The sequence below is a fragment of the Vidua chalybeata genome, chromosome 3 (genome assembly GCF_026979565.1).
Source record: "Vidua chalybeata isolate OUT-0048 chromosome 3, bVidCha1 merged haplotype, whole genome shotgun sequence".
Lineage (NCBI taxonomy): Eukaryota > Metazoa > Chordata > Aves > Passeriformes > Viduidae > Vidua > Vidua chalybeata.
This window is the reverse complement of record NC_071532.1, coordinates 59,646,965-59,661,830: the sequence shown is the minus strand read 5'-3', so window position 1 is coordinate 59,661,830 and position 14,866 is coordinate 59,646,965. Positions and strand designations below refer to the sequence as shown.

Sequence of the window (14,866 nt, the reverse complement as noted above, 5' to 3'; positions counted from 1 at the left end):
GTCTTCATCAAAGCATAAAGTACACAACAGTAGGACTCTCAGACAGGATATTAGACTAGATTTGTTATGAGATCCATATTTTCAAGTTTGTGGTAAAGCTAAATTGTAAACAAGCAGATTGTTCAAATGCTTTTAAATCTTACAGATTTGGCTTTGGCAAAAATTTGATAGAGAGGTTCATATTTATTTTTATTTATAGTATATTCTTTCTGAAACAGGAAAGGATAGTTGTGTTCATTTTCTTCTGGTGCTATGAATCTTAGAACGTATTTGCCGTTCACATTATTTTGTAACACTTGAGGTTTCAGAGTATGAAATCTAATTGGATTAACCCTTTTGTTGGGAAAATAAATAAAATATTCTAATTGTACAAAACAAGACATAAGAAAATTAAAAAGAAGTGAAGCAGAAGTAAAGGATAAATACTGGATATGTGTTCAATCATTTAAATGCTCTCAGATTTCAGAGAAATGTGGGTACCACCAGCAATGATTTTATCTGACATAATTTTTTATCTCTAGACCTGGAAATAGTTCTGCTGTACTGAAAAAATAGTGAACTACTTTAGAAAAAGTCACTCTTTCTATAGATTAGTCTTCCACATCTGGAAGAATACATGAGTTGGCAGTGATGACAGAAAATCTTTGGAAGTATGCATTGACTTATTATTTGATTACATATTCTACTCTTTAAATTGCGTTAATGGCTACCAATGTCCAAAGAGTTGGGCCACATGCAACAAGTACATCGTTCATGACTCTGAGTAACCAAGAAAGCAGTGGTGCTTAGTGAAGTAATGAAGATTAATGAAAATTATTTTCTCAGCTCATCAGACAAATAATAGAATCTAGTTTAGGTTCATAATGCATTTTCTTACCTATTGTATAGATTTAAAAGCAAACTCCAACAGTATTAACTCAATGGAAAACACATGTATAAAATAAAAACAATCCGGAGCAGTTATTTTTAATCCAAGAGGATATATCAACATAAAACTGGAACTTTGCCTTCCTGTAAGGCAGAATTCTACAAATACACTAATGATGCCAGATGTAAACAGATAAACTAGTATTTGCAGAACACTTTGAGGAGTAAATTGCTAATATTTATTATTACTTTCCATTTTTCACACTATTTATATTTACATAGTTTATTATTTTAGTTCAGAAATCTTCCTGTGCATTCATAATATTCCTTTTAATTCTACTAATGAACTTTCCTGTCCTCTCCTTCCGACAGAACATTCACACAGTCAGCTTCTCCAAGCCAGGTTTTGTGGAACTGCAGCCGGTCTCCTTTGACGTGGGCACAGAAATCAATCTCTCCTTTAGCACCAGGAATGAGTCTGGGATCATCTTGTTTGGCACAAGTGGCACAATTGTCCCCCCCAGGAGAAAGCGCAGGCACTCTGCAAGGAAAGCTGCTCCTCTGAAGAGAAGGCGCAGGCAGACAGGACAGGTAAGAGGAACCTGGCAAAAGATTTAAAAAAAACCACTACAATTCTACTGAACTGACACAGTTGAAACATCAAGATGTTTATGCTTAAGTTAAAATTCAGGTATTTGGAATAAATTATTTCTAATATCATCCTTTATCTGATGAAGAATCTAATAGAAGCTCAGAATTGGTTCTTTTGTCTTGGAGAAATTGTTTCTCTTACAGATTTACAGTCATGTATCTATTGCTTGTTGCTAAGCAGCAGATTTGGTTTTCTGTTATATTCCATGTTTGGTTTTTTTAACCAAACCCAAATATTAGAAAATACTGTTCTTCACTCATTTTGAGGACTACTTATGCACTATTAATACTTGGAAACTCTCTCAATTCTGTTCATAGAGACATAAATGAGTATCATTCTAATTTCCCTGAGACCAAAAGAAAAAAAAAAAAAAAAAAGCTGGTGAACAAATTGAAGACAAGGCGCTTGTTTGGCATCACTGATGTGAAATTTAAGACTTGAGTGCTCTGGCCTCTCCTCTCTCATAAAATACAAATTTGCTTTATTAGTCCAGAGTGTCTGAGTGACTGGTAAAAATGTGATTACTAGAAAATGTTAGAAATTATTCAAGTCTTGATTAAATCTTGATGAAAATCCTGAGAGACAGGCACACTACAACAGCAATAAACAGATTGTGTTGATGCATTCTTTGTTCAGGACTTCTGGGAAGCGATATTTCATTATTCTCCTTTCTGGCTATTTTGGAAGAGAGCTCTTGGTGACCTAGAGTAACACAGTCCTGGGACAGCACATTGTAATGCCTCACCTGGATGACATTTACTTCAGGTTAGGGGCCCCTTCATCACTTCCCAGCTCTTCAGGTCACAGAGGTGAACATGACCACTTATTGCTGTACTAACTGGAGTTTAGATCCTGAAATCTGCCACAATATGATACTGGTGCTGGAGGAGCTACTGACATGATTTGCCAGCCTTCCAAACACAGAACTCAAGCTGAGATGAATGCACTTCAGGGCTTGATGAGTTTAAGAGCAGGTCTTGTGACAACAAAAATGAGAAGCATTGTAGGTTAGAAGTCTCCATCCTTCCCTGAAAATAGATAGAGAGTTAAATCTTCTGTTGACGTTTTCCATCATGACCTCATTTTACCCCTTCCTCATTATAAAAATGCTGGAGTCTGAGCCCAGCAGCAGCAGCAGAACTGAAACAGCAGTGTCTTGTCTACGGTGAGCACATTAACAGCCAGTGTAAGACAATAAAGCATACATATTAATGTAAAACCAAGTGAAATAATTTTTTTCCAAATGTAACTTAATTTTTAACTCCAACATGTACCTTGCAGGCCTACTATGCCGTATTCCTGAACAGAGGTCGGCTGGAAGTGCACGTCTCCACTGGGATCCGGGATCCCCACAGAATCACCGTCAGACCAGAGGCTGGCGAGTTTCACGACGGCAGAGCACATTCCATCCGGATAGAACGAGCTAGAGGGTAACAAATACCTACAAGTGCTACAGACCACACAGCACAGCTAATTCAATGAAACAAATGTGTTAATGGCTTTGGCAATCCTTGTAAATGCTTCTTCTGAGACAAAAAAAAAATTAGCTTCATTCCATCATTATCCAGAAATTCTTAGAAAAAAGTTTGATGGTCATTATTGTTCTGAAGAACTGGGTTTACATGCTTTTGTAAGCTACCAGCCTATTTCTCCAGACTTGTGTTTGCCTGTAATGGCATCTTTAACCTTCTGATTCTTGGCAAATATATTTTATAAAAGAATCTGTGGGTGAGAAATTCTGCCAGGATGCAATAAATCTCCTTTTCAGGACATATAGAAAAATACCATTTTCAAAGGGTTCAAACTGCAACAGCACAGCAGCCTGTAGCCTTTTTGTCCATGTGCTGGACACAGTGGCACCCAGCTAAATATGGCAAAAGAGTGAAAACACAGTCCCACTTTTCTTATTGGAAAAGCCATCACAGACCTTCTCAGACCATGTTGTTTTACACTGAATTTCACTTGAATTCCTTTGCCCTTTCTCAGACATTTTAAAACTTTCTTATTACACTTCACTATTCAGAAAGTGATTAGAAACAACACTACTGTAGTGTGTAGGACTCAGGTAGCCAATTATATTTATGGCCTGGAATAGCCCTTGTTCCAAGCAGGGTTTATTATGGACATTTGAACATACAAATGTGTATATTCTGTACAGATATTTCTTGGATTAGTGCACTATGCACAATGTTCTGTGTTGTTAAAAAAAATCATAAAGAAGATGTGACATCCAGCATGTTACAAAAGGCACTTATCCACTTCACCCTCTTACCCCCGCAACAATGCAGCCTTCTTGACCAGCCATTCCTGTCTAGTCCCCAGGTGCCCTTCTGTCCTCTCTGTAATTTGCTTTCCTTTCTGTATAGTTTTCTGACTGAATATATAGTTTATGGTATATGACTGAACATATAGTTTATGACTGAATTTCTATTGTATTGCTAAAAAACCTCTCGCAAATAATGCCTCCAGTCAATAAGACTCCTCTACTTCGATGACTAGGTCAAAGTCAAACCATAAATGCATTGGGAAAAAAGGTTTTTTTAGAAATGCATGACTGCATTTTGTGATACATTTTGCGTCACATATTTTGTGACACAACACAAATATGCAGATGATAATAAAAAGCTCTAAACAACAAAGTAAATTATTTTATGCAGTGCTGTAGTGAGTACAGTTAGCTTGACCTTATGAGGGTACATGTGAGAGTACATCAAGGCAAAATTGCCGTACAATGCCATCCAGTGATGGTGCTTGTTCAGATGAGAGCTCTTGTGTTTTCAAAGTAGCTTTATTAAAAAACAAATGCCTGAACTCTGAAGTTTCTGTAGCCTGAAAAGGATATGAAAAGACATAAATTAAGATTAACCGTTCCTCTGCTCATCATGAACTCAAGCTTTATATTTTTTAAAGGTGAGGAACACCCTGTGAAAACTCTCCAGAGAGATAATTGTCCATATAATTATGAAAAATTATATTGTTGAAGACTGTTGTACATCATTGCAGTCTTCTGCTTGGACCCAAAATGTATACACTGATTAGCCATGGCTAAGATGCAGCAGCAAAAAGGATAACTTGAATCTTGACAATCTGACTTCCCTACACTTCCTCTGAAAGCAGAGAAGGGAAATGTCCTCTCTGGGATACTTCATGGAACCTAAATTAGTCTTTTTCTCTGAACTACCTCCAGAGAAATCTCTCTCCTTCTACTGCTGAAGGGATTGGGAGATATCATAGGGATTGTCCTGAAAGATAAGTCTTTTAATAACTGCTTTCTCTAACCCTTTGAAAAATTAATCAATTTCTTACTCTGCAGCTTTCCAAACCAAATTAATTCATCCAAAACTATGAGGAAACTGGACAATTTATACATAGTACAGCACTTACATAATTCAGGTGCTTAAGTCACTGTCCATTTCTGTCTAGGATGTGTGTAAATAACAAAGCCAAGCATTTTCTTTTTGGAAACAGGACTCTTTTCAATAAGCATTTTCAATATTCAGTTGCTTGCATTTGTAATTATAGTTAAGAAAGAATATCAGAGTTCAATCTAATTTTGCAGTTGACAAAAGGGAATTTATTTGCCAGAGACTGATTAGTCAGCCAGTGGTGCTGCAGAGGCTCCTACCTTCCTCTCTTCAGCCTTAACAGTAAACATGGGACTGACTGCTTTGTCTTTTGCTTGTACCATGTGAAATATCCATTGGAATGAATTATAGCACCTGTATTGGTACACTGTGAACAATCAGCAGTTTTCCTCCTCTGCCACCTCCCCCAGAAGAAGTTATGAGATCTTTAAAAAGTGTACTGTATGTCTGCCATTGATCCTGCAGTCAGAGCAGTCTGGTTGTGCCCCAGCAAGAAGATAATAAGGAAATAGGGAGTCCAAACAAAATGTGACCCCGTGCTGTTCCCATCCTACTGAGCTCTAGATGATTATATCTACCATCACAGTACAGCCAGCTCAGCCCTTACTGTGTCTGTATTGCCACACCACAAACCACTTCTTCCTATGCAGCCAGTGTCTGACGTTATCACCCCTCCACAGCACAGTTTTGCCAGGCTTTGTCAAACAACTACCAAGGAAGCACAGCAGCAGCTGAAACCCTTCTAGTGGTTAATACGCATTTAATGTGAGCTGCCAATTACATAATTTGAATTGCTCATTGTTACAGCTGGTGTGGGCTTGCAAGGGGGTGATTTCAATACAAGCAATAACCAGCATAAAATATATATTTCTTTGCTTTCAAATACTTTCCACAGGATGTTCAGTGTTCAAGTCGATGAAGACAAAGTCCAGACTCAGAGGTTGCCATCAGACCAGCCCATCTCTGTTAAGAAACTCTTTGTGGGGGGTACATCTTCTCAGTTTCAGACTGCACCTCTCAGAAACATACCACCATTTGAGGGCTGTATATGGAATCTTGTCATCAATGCCACGTAAGTCTCAATGATGCCAACAAACATCCAGTTAATGAGATCTGGTTAAACTGCCTTGGTTGCCAGAAAAAAGTTTATAGTTGCAACTAATCATACTAGCGGCAAATCCTAGAATATTATCTGTTTTCTTTATATGCCATTTCTTTCTTTTGTCTACAGTATATGCCCCATATGCTATGTAATTAATGAGTTGTTTTACAGACAAGCCAACACTGTCTGTTTATCCATTAAATCCGAGAAATTCAGCGGTAACGCTGCAGTAAGATGTGCATCAGCAATAGGTATTTATGGTGAACTATAACACTTTAGGTAAGGGTGACTTCCAAGAGAAGTCAAAATTCTGAGAACCACCATGGGAATCAATTTACTTGGTGGAAAGTGCAGTAATCTGGAAGGAACATTTGAATAAAAGGAAAAGCAATGATGAATAAAATAAAACCTCTATAGAAAGTTTCCATCTAAATCTTTCTTTCACATATCTGATGTACCTAAATTAGGGTTTTATCAATCCACATCAGAGTAAATGACTTCTCTATAATACCATTGAAACTACACAGGCCTGTAAATTTTGCCAAAGAGATTTCCTGCCTCTCTGCACTGACCATAGGAAGAAATGCCAATGGTCACTATCACCTCTAGTTTAAGTTGCTTGCTTCTGTACCTGTACCTACCTGTATAGAGTGGCTTTTGTGTCCTGTGAAGTGAAATTACACTGCAGCATATAGTTGTTTTTTATAAATGGGGGGTAAAAAGGCAGAAAAACTAATAACAGATGTCACTCTTTTTGTGTGTTCTCAGCCCCATGGACTTTGCTCAACCTGTGTCCTTTGAAAATGCAGATATTGGCCGATGTCCCACACTAGAACCAGAAGTTAGGCCAACTGAGGATGAAGATAAACCAACTCGTGCAACAGTTCTGGTCCAACCTGAACCAGACACTAATGGGGAGAAAGAAGGGACAAGAATCCCTCCTGCTTCTCCTCCTCCAACACCATCTCTATCATCAGCACTTGTAAGTTTAAATCACTTCAGTCAGGTAGAGTTTGAAAAGTTTTTTTCCAGGCAAAATTGAAAGGCTGTTCATCAAGAATAATGAAGCACTTTGCCACAAAAATAGTGACAATTTAGCATGATACTGTAAATTGAACACCTTGTTACAGGTCAGTAAAACCTGTGGATAAATGGAAAATTGGCTGATATCATTTGCTTGGATTATCACAACAGTAATCTAAAGAATGATATAGCTTTAGAAATATCTTTGGCTTGCATGCTTAGCTGTAAACCCTTACACTTCAGGGTGTAAACCAAGCAATATTTGCTTGGGGTTGGAAGGAAAATTTTCCCATGGGAAATCCATTTCATTATGATATTTCTTGTGCTGGTCTCTGATGCACATGATAACAGTCATGACAGGATGAAAAAAAAGATAAACCAGGAGGCCTATTCGATATGGCAATTCCTCCACCGCTGTTTTATAAGTTCAGTCAGGAGAATTACAAAATGAAACCCCAGTCACTGCTAAATTGAGCTCAACTGTTGTTACCAGAAATAAACAGTGAGATAGTGGCAAGCAGTCTTATTCAACAAAATTTAAGGAAGAAACTCCTTCTCTCACAAGTGTAGTAGTTTTATAATCTGATGCAATATTTTACTGTTCACAAACATAGGTTTACACATCTGAATATGAAAATGATTAATACATACACTGGAAGATATTTTTGAGGGGAAAATTATTTGTATTTTCTTAGATCTGAATACAACTGACAGGTTTATGCAGGCTATAGTTTAGTATGAGTGAGGTTTCAAAATGTGTGAAAAGACTGCACATTCCCCAGTTAGGAACCTATTTGCATTACTGGAATTTGCACTTCAATAATAATGAAATGGTTTCAAGAAGTTAAGAACCAAAATTCTATTTGAGGTACATGACCACCTTTGTTAGCCAATATATTATGGCACAGCTTTAGCTAAAAGGACTTATCAAGTATTGCTGAAATCTCCCCCTCACGTACATGGGTTCAAGGTAGGCAAGCTGTATCTCAGTTATTACTGTGCCCCAAGCCCCACAGTTACAAACACCGGCCTCTCAATGCTCTAGGGCAGCGGTTGTCACTCGTTCCCACAAGGTGGAGTAGTTGTAGCACCAGGGCTACCATGCAGCTTTTCTGTTTGGAGTTCAAAGCAAATTTGCAGTACAGTAAGGCTTCTATAGAAAGATAAGGAACCAGGCAATACGGTAAAAAGGATTATCCAGCTTAATGCTCACTGTTGTGACGAATGCAGTCGTAATATCCCTTGATCAAGCCTTAAAAACAAAACAAAGAAACAAACCACAGAAGAGCATGAAAGAGCAAGTGCACACTTCCTAAGACTATAAACACCATTAAAATGGCAAAATTGAGAGGACTAGATCTACTCATTAATATCAGAAACTAGTGCCATTCCAACTAGGTGAGCTTTGTATATCACGTATCTAGAGCAGTGATAATTTAAAACAGGAATTCTAAATAAAACACCATTACTCCACTTCTCTCTTGGAAATAATGAAACTGTTTTAGTATGCTGAAGACTTGAAACTATTTTAAATAAGGCAAGCTTTTGGATAGCTGTTACATTCATATTAGTGAGTTCTTAGAAGTATTTTTAAGGGGACTGTTGCAAAAAAGTAACTGTGGTCTGGTAATGAGGTAACACTCATATAAGGTGGCACTCATACTACAGTAAATTATACAGAATCTCAGTGTAGAAGGACTGGATATGGAAAATGTACAGCAGAAAAATGTATTTTCACATAGGAGGCTTAAATAACTTATATGCTCTATTTGAGTACTTTTAGGACCTTTTTTATCTACATACATCCATCTGCATGTAAAAGGGGAGGGCAGTTGAATCCCAAATGAGGAAAAAACCTACCCCATACTAAACGCAAGACAAGATCCATGAGTAGGACAGCTGGGAAATACACCAGCCACCAGTCTGCTGCTGCTTGCTGTGAATGCCAGAATGTTCCTCAACACTGGGTAACTGCTGCTTCTGCCTCACATTTTCCCTGCTCCTCAGGGTTTGCTTGCCGCTGAAACGAAGAGCGCCAGCCTTTCTTCTGCCTTTGACTCCATGACGGTACCTCCCTCTTTTGATCCATGCATTTCTGCCTTGTCTTATTAACAGTATCCAGTGAACTGTGGGGGCTGCTTCAGTGCTTTTTCTACTAATTACTTTCTTTGTAATTACTAATACAGCAAATGAGAATATGGAGAGTGTGTGACAGTCCACCAGTGGCCTTTTCTGTTCTTCATTTCTTCTGCCATATGCACCAAGCTTCTTGACCTACCAGTCAAGTCCCTGACATCTTACAAGACTGAAGTAAAGTGCAGCTGAAGAGTTCATTCTCTCATGTAATGTGGGAGATTATTAAGCAGCCAGGACACATTAAGGCCCTTACTCAAAAAGCAAAGCTGAGATATTTTAATACAGGCTGGTGACCCATGCTTAGTGCACAGTCTGGTGAAAGCTGTAAAGCTGGCTCGCCTTAGATAAAACAAAAGTGGACACAGGCTTGTGAATAAAATATGGGTGTTTTTTAAACATGCCCTACCGGGATTTTTTTCATTTTGCTGACTTTTCCTAATGAATGCTTATTATTATAAGTAGTTATTAGTAAACAATCACTGTATGCTATGATTCCAGCCATCATGGTGTATTGGACACTCTCCCACACTCCTTGCCCTTTCTTACAGTCACCCTGCTGGAATGAAGAAAAACTGTAGTGTTTACTGGTGCTGGGGAGCAGCTTGTGTAAGGGTCAGATCCTTTACTAACATATACCAGCCTAGGATTAAATTTGCTGTCAGATTATATCCTTTTACCACGTAAAATGTAAAAATGTGCCAGGGAAAGGTGTGTGTATGTATTTTCCAGTTCTTTCCTGTACCAGTTGTTATTCCCTATCTTTAAATTTTAGCAAGCTCAAATGTAATTGAAGGTATTATATGCATGGTATTGTTATTGGCTTAGTTGTTAGACTTCTAGATAAGCCTGTAAAGCTTAACATAATTCAGAATTTTACCCTGCATTATGGGAATATTTTTTTTTCTTTTTGATGATCACTTGAAGACTGGTATTATACATTCATAACCCTGCTTGGTCCTGGTGTATTATCCCTGTTTTTCCCCCCATTGCATATTGATGTATCAATTGTTCTTGTCATAATGCATGGTGTTCTACTCTGTCATATTCAAACTAGAGCATTTATTATGCAAAACTATATTTTAGAGGTGTTGTATACTGTTGTGAAGATCTTTGTGATGTATGAAAGCAAAAAATATTACTGAAAAACTGAGTGAGAGAGGGAAATAAATTTCCTCTTTGCAGTTGAAATCTCAGGGCTTAAGTCACTCATGACATTTTCAAAATGTTTCAGAGAAAGAACTCATTCAGCAAGGCACTGCGCCTTGTGCTTTGCAGGCCCCTGCTGAGTCAGGGCTTAAATAAGAGACTGTCACCAATCCAAAATGATAGCAGCCACAGTGCTTAAAAACAGAGCTTGCAGCTATCAAAGTTTGTTTCTTTCCCAGCAGTATTGTCCGATATTTTGTTGAGTTAGATCCTCTGAGTAGTTTCCACACAATACTCTCAGCGGGAGGCAAAAGCCAGACATGAGTAGAAGCTGGTAATTACCATGGTCTCACATTTCCCCAGGCACCCCTATACAAGAGCTTTAGGACCAGAGATTAAAAGACCTGGTGAAATTAAAACGAGAAAATGACAGTGGACAGAAGGTATTTTACCTTGCATTGTTGCACTACTTCAAGATTAATAGAAGTGGAACTACAGGGAGGGGTTTCTTTCTTTACAACCTGGGTAATGTCTCTGTGTTAGACAGCTGGGGGATTTCAACAGCTGTTACATCTATCCATCAGTTATTCGGATTCCCTGATTGTTTGTGGGGGCCTTCCAACAGTACCGGGGGAAACAACAGCACATTAAGCAAAGAATACAGTTGTAAAACAATATAAAGAAGGACTCATTGACAGCTGCAAGATCTGAAATTACTTTTAACTTGTTATTTTTAAGGTGACTGGATTTCAAGTTGACAACAAAGCATCCCTTTAAAACTTAAATCTTGTTTCATTTCTGTAAGAGGGCATCCTACTGTGTAAAACTCAGTTATGTGAGTTAAGAGACACTGAACTGCCTGGAAATCACTTAAGACTCTTGTAAATGTCCACTGGTGAAAGCATGAAAGCAGCAATGTTCATATATTACTTTTATTTGCTTTTACAGCTATCTTAATGACCTCTGCTTTTGCACCAAGTTCCTGTCAGACTGGTTTATAACTTTAGCTGGTGTGATGAGACATCAGCCCGCTGGAAAATTGCAGGGCCAGTCTCTAGACTAGGTACAATATTCTCAGTCCCAAGCAGTTGGGAGACTCCCAGCATATGCACAGCTCAGACAGATACAAAATATGAAGTTTACATGATTGCTGTATATTTTGCAGGATTCCTGTGCTACTGACACAGATCCAGCCATTTTAGAAGGTGGCAAGCAGTTTGGTCTTTCAAGGAACAGCCATATTGCAATTGCATTTGATGACACCAAAGTGAAAAACAGGTATGTTGCTTGTTTCAGCAATGAATTATGATGGCATAGTGTCAAAATAAAATGCCCATCCTAATTCTCTCAAAGGTATCTCCGAAAACTGTGGTCATAATCTGAAAAGATCACATGCCATGACTAATTAATTTCATTAACCAAACCTAAGAAAGCATTAAAGCATGAAATCTAGGCAATGAAATGCCCATCTAATTAGCTCTCACAAAAGCAATTTACCTCTTTGATTGTGAAGGTTTGGGCACACACAGATCCCAGACTGATTTGCTAAAAACCAGAGTAATGGAATCAGGTTGTGCAACTGATGTCAAAGATGGCTTTTTCAGAGGAAGGTTTTTTTGTTCAGTAACTTGATAACTTCTTTTAATGAGGAATTTTTTTTCCCCTTTCCTCCAATAGTTAAGATCAATCTAGCACAGTAAATAGGAAAAATTATATTGCTACCTCAAAGTATAACACTATGTACATGTAACTGTTGACATGTAAAGGAATTCCATGAACTGTTTATAAAAATGCAGCTTTTTTCAATGGATTTGTGAAGATAGAACTTGTTCGTTGTTTTTTTTGGTTTTTTTTGGTCTGCAAGCACATGGTCATTAAGAAATGTGCCATGTCACACCACTAAGCAATTTTGCTGCTTATAGTTTCCAAATCCATTAGCCCCACACTTATTTATCCCTATAAAGATGTTGTACCACATATTTTAATGTTAGAAAACTAGGAATGATCCTGGACTGATCATTTTCATGCAATGATTTTTCATTTCTATTATCAGCTGCTTTCAGGTACTGACTTTGCAGCTCAGCTTGAGCAAGTTTAGCGATGTGTTGCCAGTACAACTTTAGCATTAGAAAATCTAAATAATTTCTTCACTGGGGTTCTTCGCTGTAGAGGAGGTTCTCAACATTACCATTCTGTCCAAGGGGTCATTAGGTTTGCTCAGACACAGCCTCATTTTCTCTTGGGAGAGATCAGAATAAGAGTTTTATATCCTCATTTTGAACTCTCCTGTCTGCATCTTTAAAAGTTTTGCAACCTGTCTTCAGGCAATACAACTCATTAGAAACTCAACATTTGCCAGCTGTCACTACACCTCTCTCCTCTTTGTGAACATCATGTGTGTGGATGACGGATAACGCTGCTGGAATTTTACAAGCACTGGGATTTTCTAGATGCTACAACTGCAGCTGAGAATTACATCTTGAAATTCTATGCCAAGATTGTAGTTTTGTATGTCCACAGCAAAGGAACTAATGAATGCTCACATGTCAGGGATCAGATAGGTGTGAAATGTAATTTGCATATAACCAGATTATTTTTCTTGAATTCTAATGGACAAGTAAAATTGGCCACTAGCAGTATAATTTTTTTGTAGAAAAAACACAAAAAGGTAAAGCAGATTTGCCTAGTGCCTGACTCCAAATATCTTTTCCTTTTTTTTACTGTTTCCTGTTTGTTTGATTCCTAGGCTTACAATTGAATTTGAAGTCCGAACAACAGCTGATTCTGGCTTGCTGTTTTATATGGCCCGCATCAACCATGCTGATTTTGCTACAGTTCAGATAAAGAACGGTTTGCCTTACTTCAGTTATGATCTGGGGAGTGGAAACACCAGCACAATGATTTCCAGCAAAATAAATGATGGCCAGTGGCACCAGGTATAATAGTGTCTAATTCTAAATTATTTTTTGTAATGGTAAGAGTGAGCTTTGTTTTGCTTTGAGATATTTGCAATGTAGTTCACACAAACCAAACTTTACAACTAGTATTTCCGGGGGAAAAAGAAAATAATCTAGCAAAAATTTCTGTCAGATGCACTGGTACACAGGAATTTATCCTTCAGGAAACACATATTTCTGAATATATTTAAAATATGTGCCATGTATAGTAAGGAACTACAGAAAATGTTCCTTCCTGCTTAATAGGGCTCATGTGAGTATCAGCTCATGATGATGGAATACATCATTAAAACCAGTTGTTTCTAGATTAATAGTGTCATTGTTAAGGCAGATTGCTGAGAACAAAGAAAAAAAATAAGTAACATGTATGTAAACCTTCCCTGGATTATTAATTCAGTAGGGAATAAATATGATATTCATGGATATATTTGGCATCACCTTCTGGGACTTTATTAAGGAGCATTATATGTAATGCATTAGCATTTGGATGCTAAGAGAAGGAATGCTATCAAAGCCATGAAATTTACTATTTACTGGGCCAAGGACAACAGACACACAGTATATTCATTAGGTAACATGCTGGAAGGCACCATTCAAGACAAAGAAGCAAAGTATACATGTAACTGTGGGTTGAATTTATATGCTATAAGTTACACTGAATTTTGTAGAGATATTTAGAAATTCAGCATCCACATCTCATCCCCAAATGAGAAAAAATCGAATTGCACTTTCTCTTACACTTTATTGCCTCATTTCCACTCTGTTCTCCAGGAATTTTATTTTCATGAGATTTTTAGTCATGAACTTTTTGATGATAGCAACTGCTCTACACCAAGGTGTTTCATAAAGGGAAAAAATGAAGTTGTATTAATCATTTATCTTTTTCATATAATGCCTGGAAGCACTGGCAGCAGACCAAGTCATCATTCTGCTATTCCCTCTGTACATACAGAAGAGATACATTTGCTTCTTTAGCCATTTACTCTTTATTCTCAGAGAACTAAGTGGAGCATATATTTCTTAATGGAAGATTCTGCTCTTTGGGCATGCAGCTTGGCACTCAACAAGAGAGGGCCCATTTTTGTAGATCCTGTTTCTGTAGCAGAGAATGGAGACAAAGTCACAGCTCCCAAAAAAAAAAAATTAGAAGGAGAGAAGGAAATGCTTTTAAGAATAGACCACAGTCTTTGTTTCTGGTAAAGCAGGGGCTTTTCCTTAAAATAATCCTTTAGTGACAACCTTTTCTCCATTTGGAATGATTTAGGTTAAAAACATTTCCATCAGTCCTACAGAAACCTACTTGGTGCTGCTGCTATCCTATCTGTTTAGGTCCTTTGTAAGAATGTCTGTTCCCAGTTCCTGTCTCACTCACCTAATCTTCCTTCTGCCCAAGGCATAGTTATCCATCTGAAACTTACAGTTGCCTGTAAACACCAAGTTCAGGCCCTCACCTTCAGGCCATCCTTGTCAATGTTGTCATTCCTACTGCATGACAGATATACTGCCACACTGGAGCAGAAGCAGCCATGTTAAAGAAAAGCCAAAAAATGCTGTTTGTCTCTCTTTGCTATTCTGGTGAGCCAACTACTACACTGTTTAGGAATCTGCTAACATGCAT

General features: G+C 37.8%; 1 protein-coding gene across 1 annotated transcript in view; it reads left to right on the top strand.

The window, feature by feature from the left end:
• LAMA2 (laminin subunit alpha 2) overlaps nucleotides 1-14,866 on the top strand; it is a 336,606-nt gene that overhangs the window by 313,375 nt on the left and 8,365 nt on the right. Inside the window, exons 54-59 of the mRNA XM_053937517.1 lie at nucleotides 1,240-1,458; nucleotides 2,801-2,949; nucleotides 5,780-5,956; nucleotides 6,755-6,968; nucleotides 11,457-11,569; nucleotides 13,038-13,227. Coding sequence (XP_053793492.1) covers nucleotides 1,240-1,458; nucleotides 2,801-2,949; nucleotides 5,780-5,956; nucleotides 6,755-6,968; nucleotides 11,457-11,569; nucleotides 13,038-13,227 — 1,062 coding nt within the window. The remainder of the gene's footprint in view (nucleotides 1-1,239; nucleotides 1,459-2,800; nucleotides 2,950-5,779; nucleotides 5,957-6,754; nucleotides 6,969-11,456; nucleotides 11,570-13,037; nucleotides 13,228-14,866) is intronic.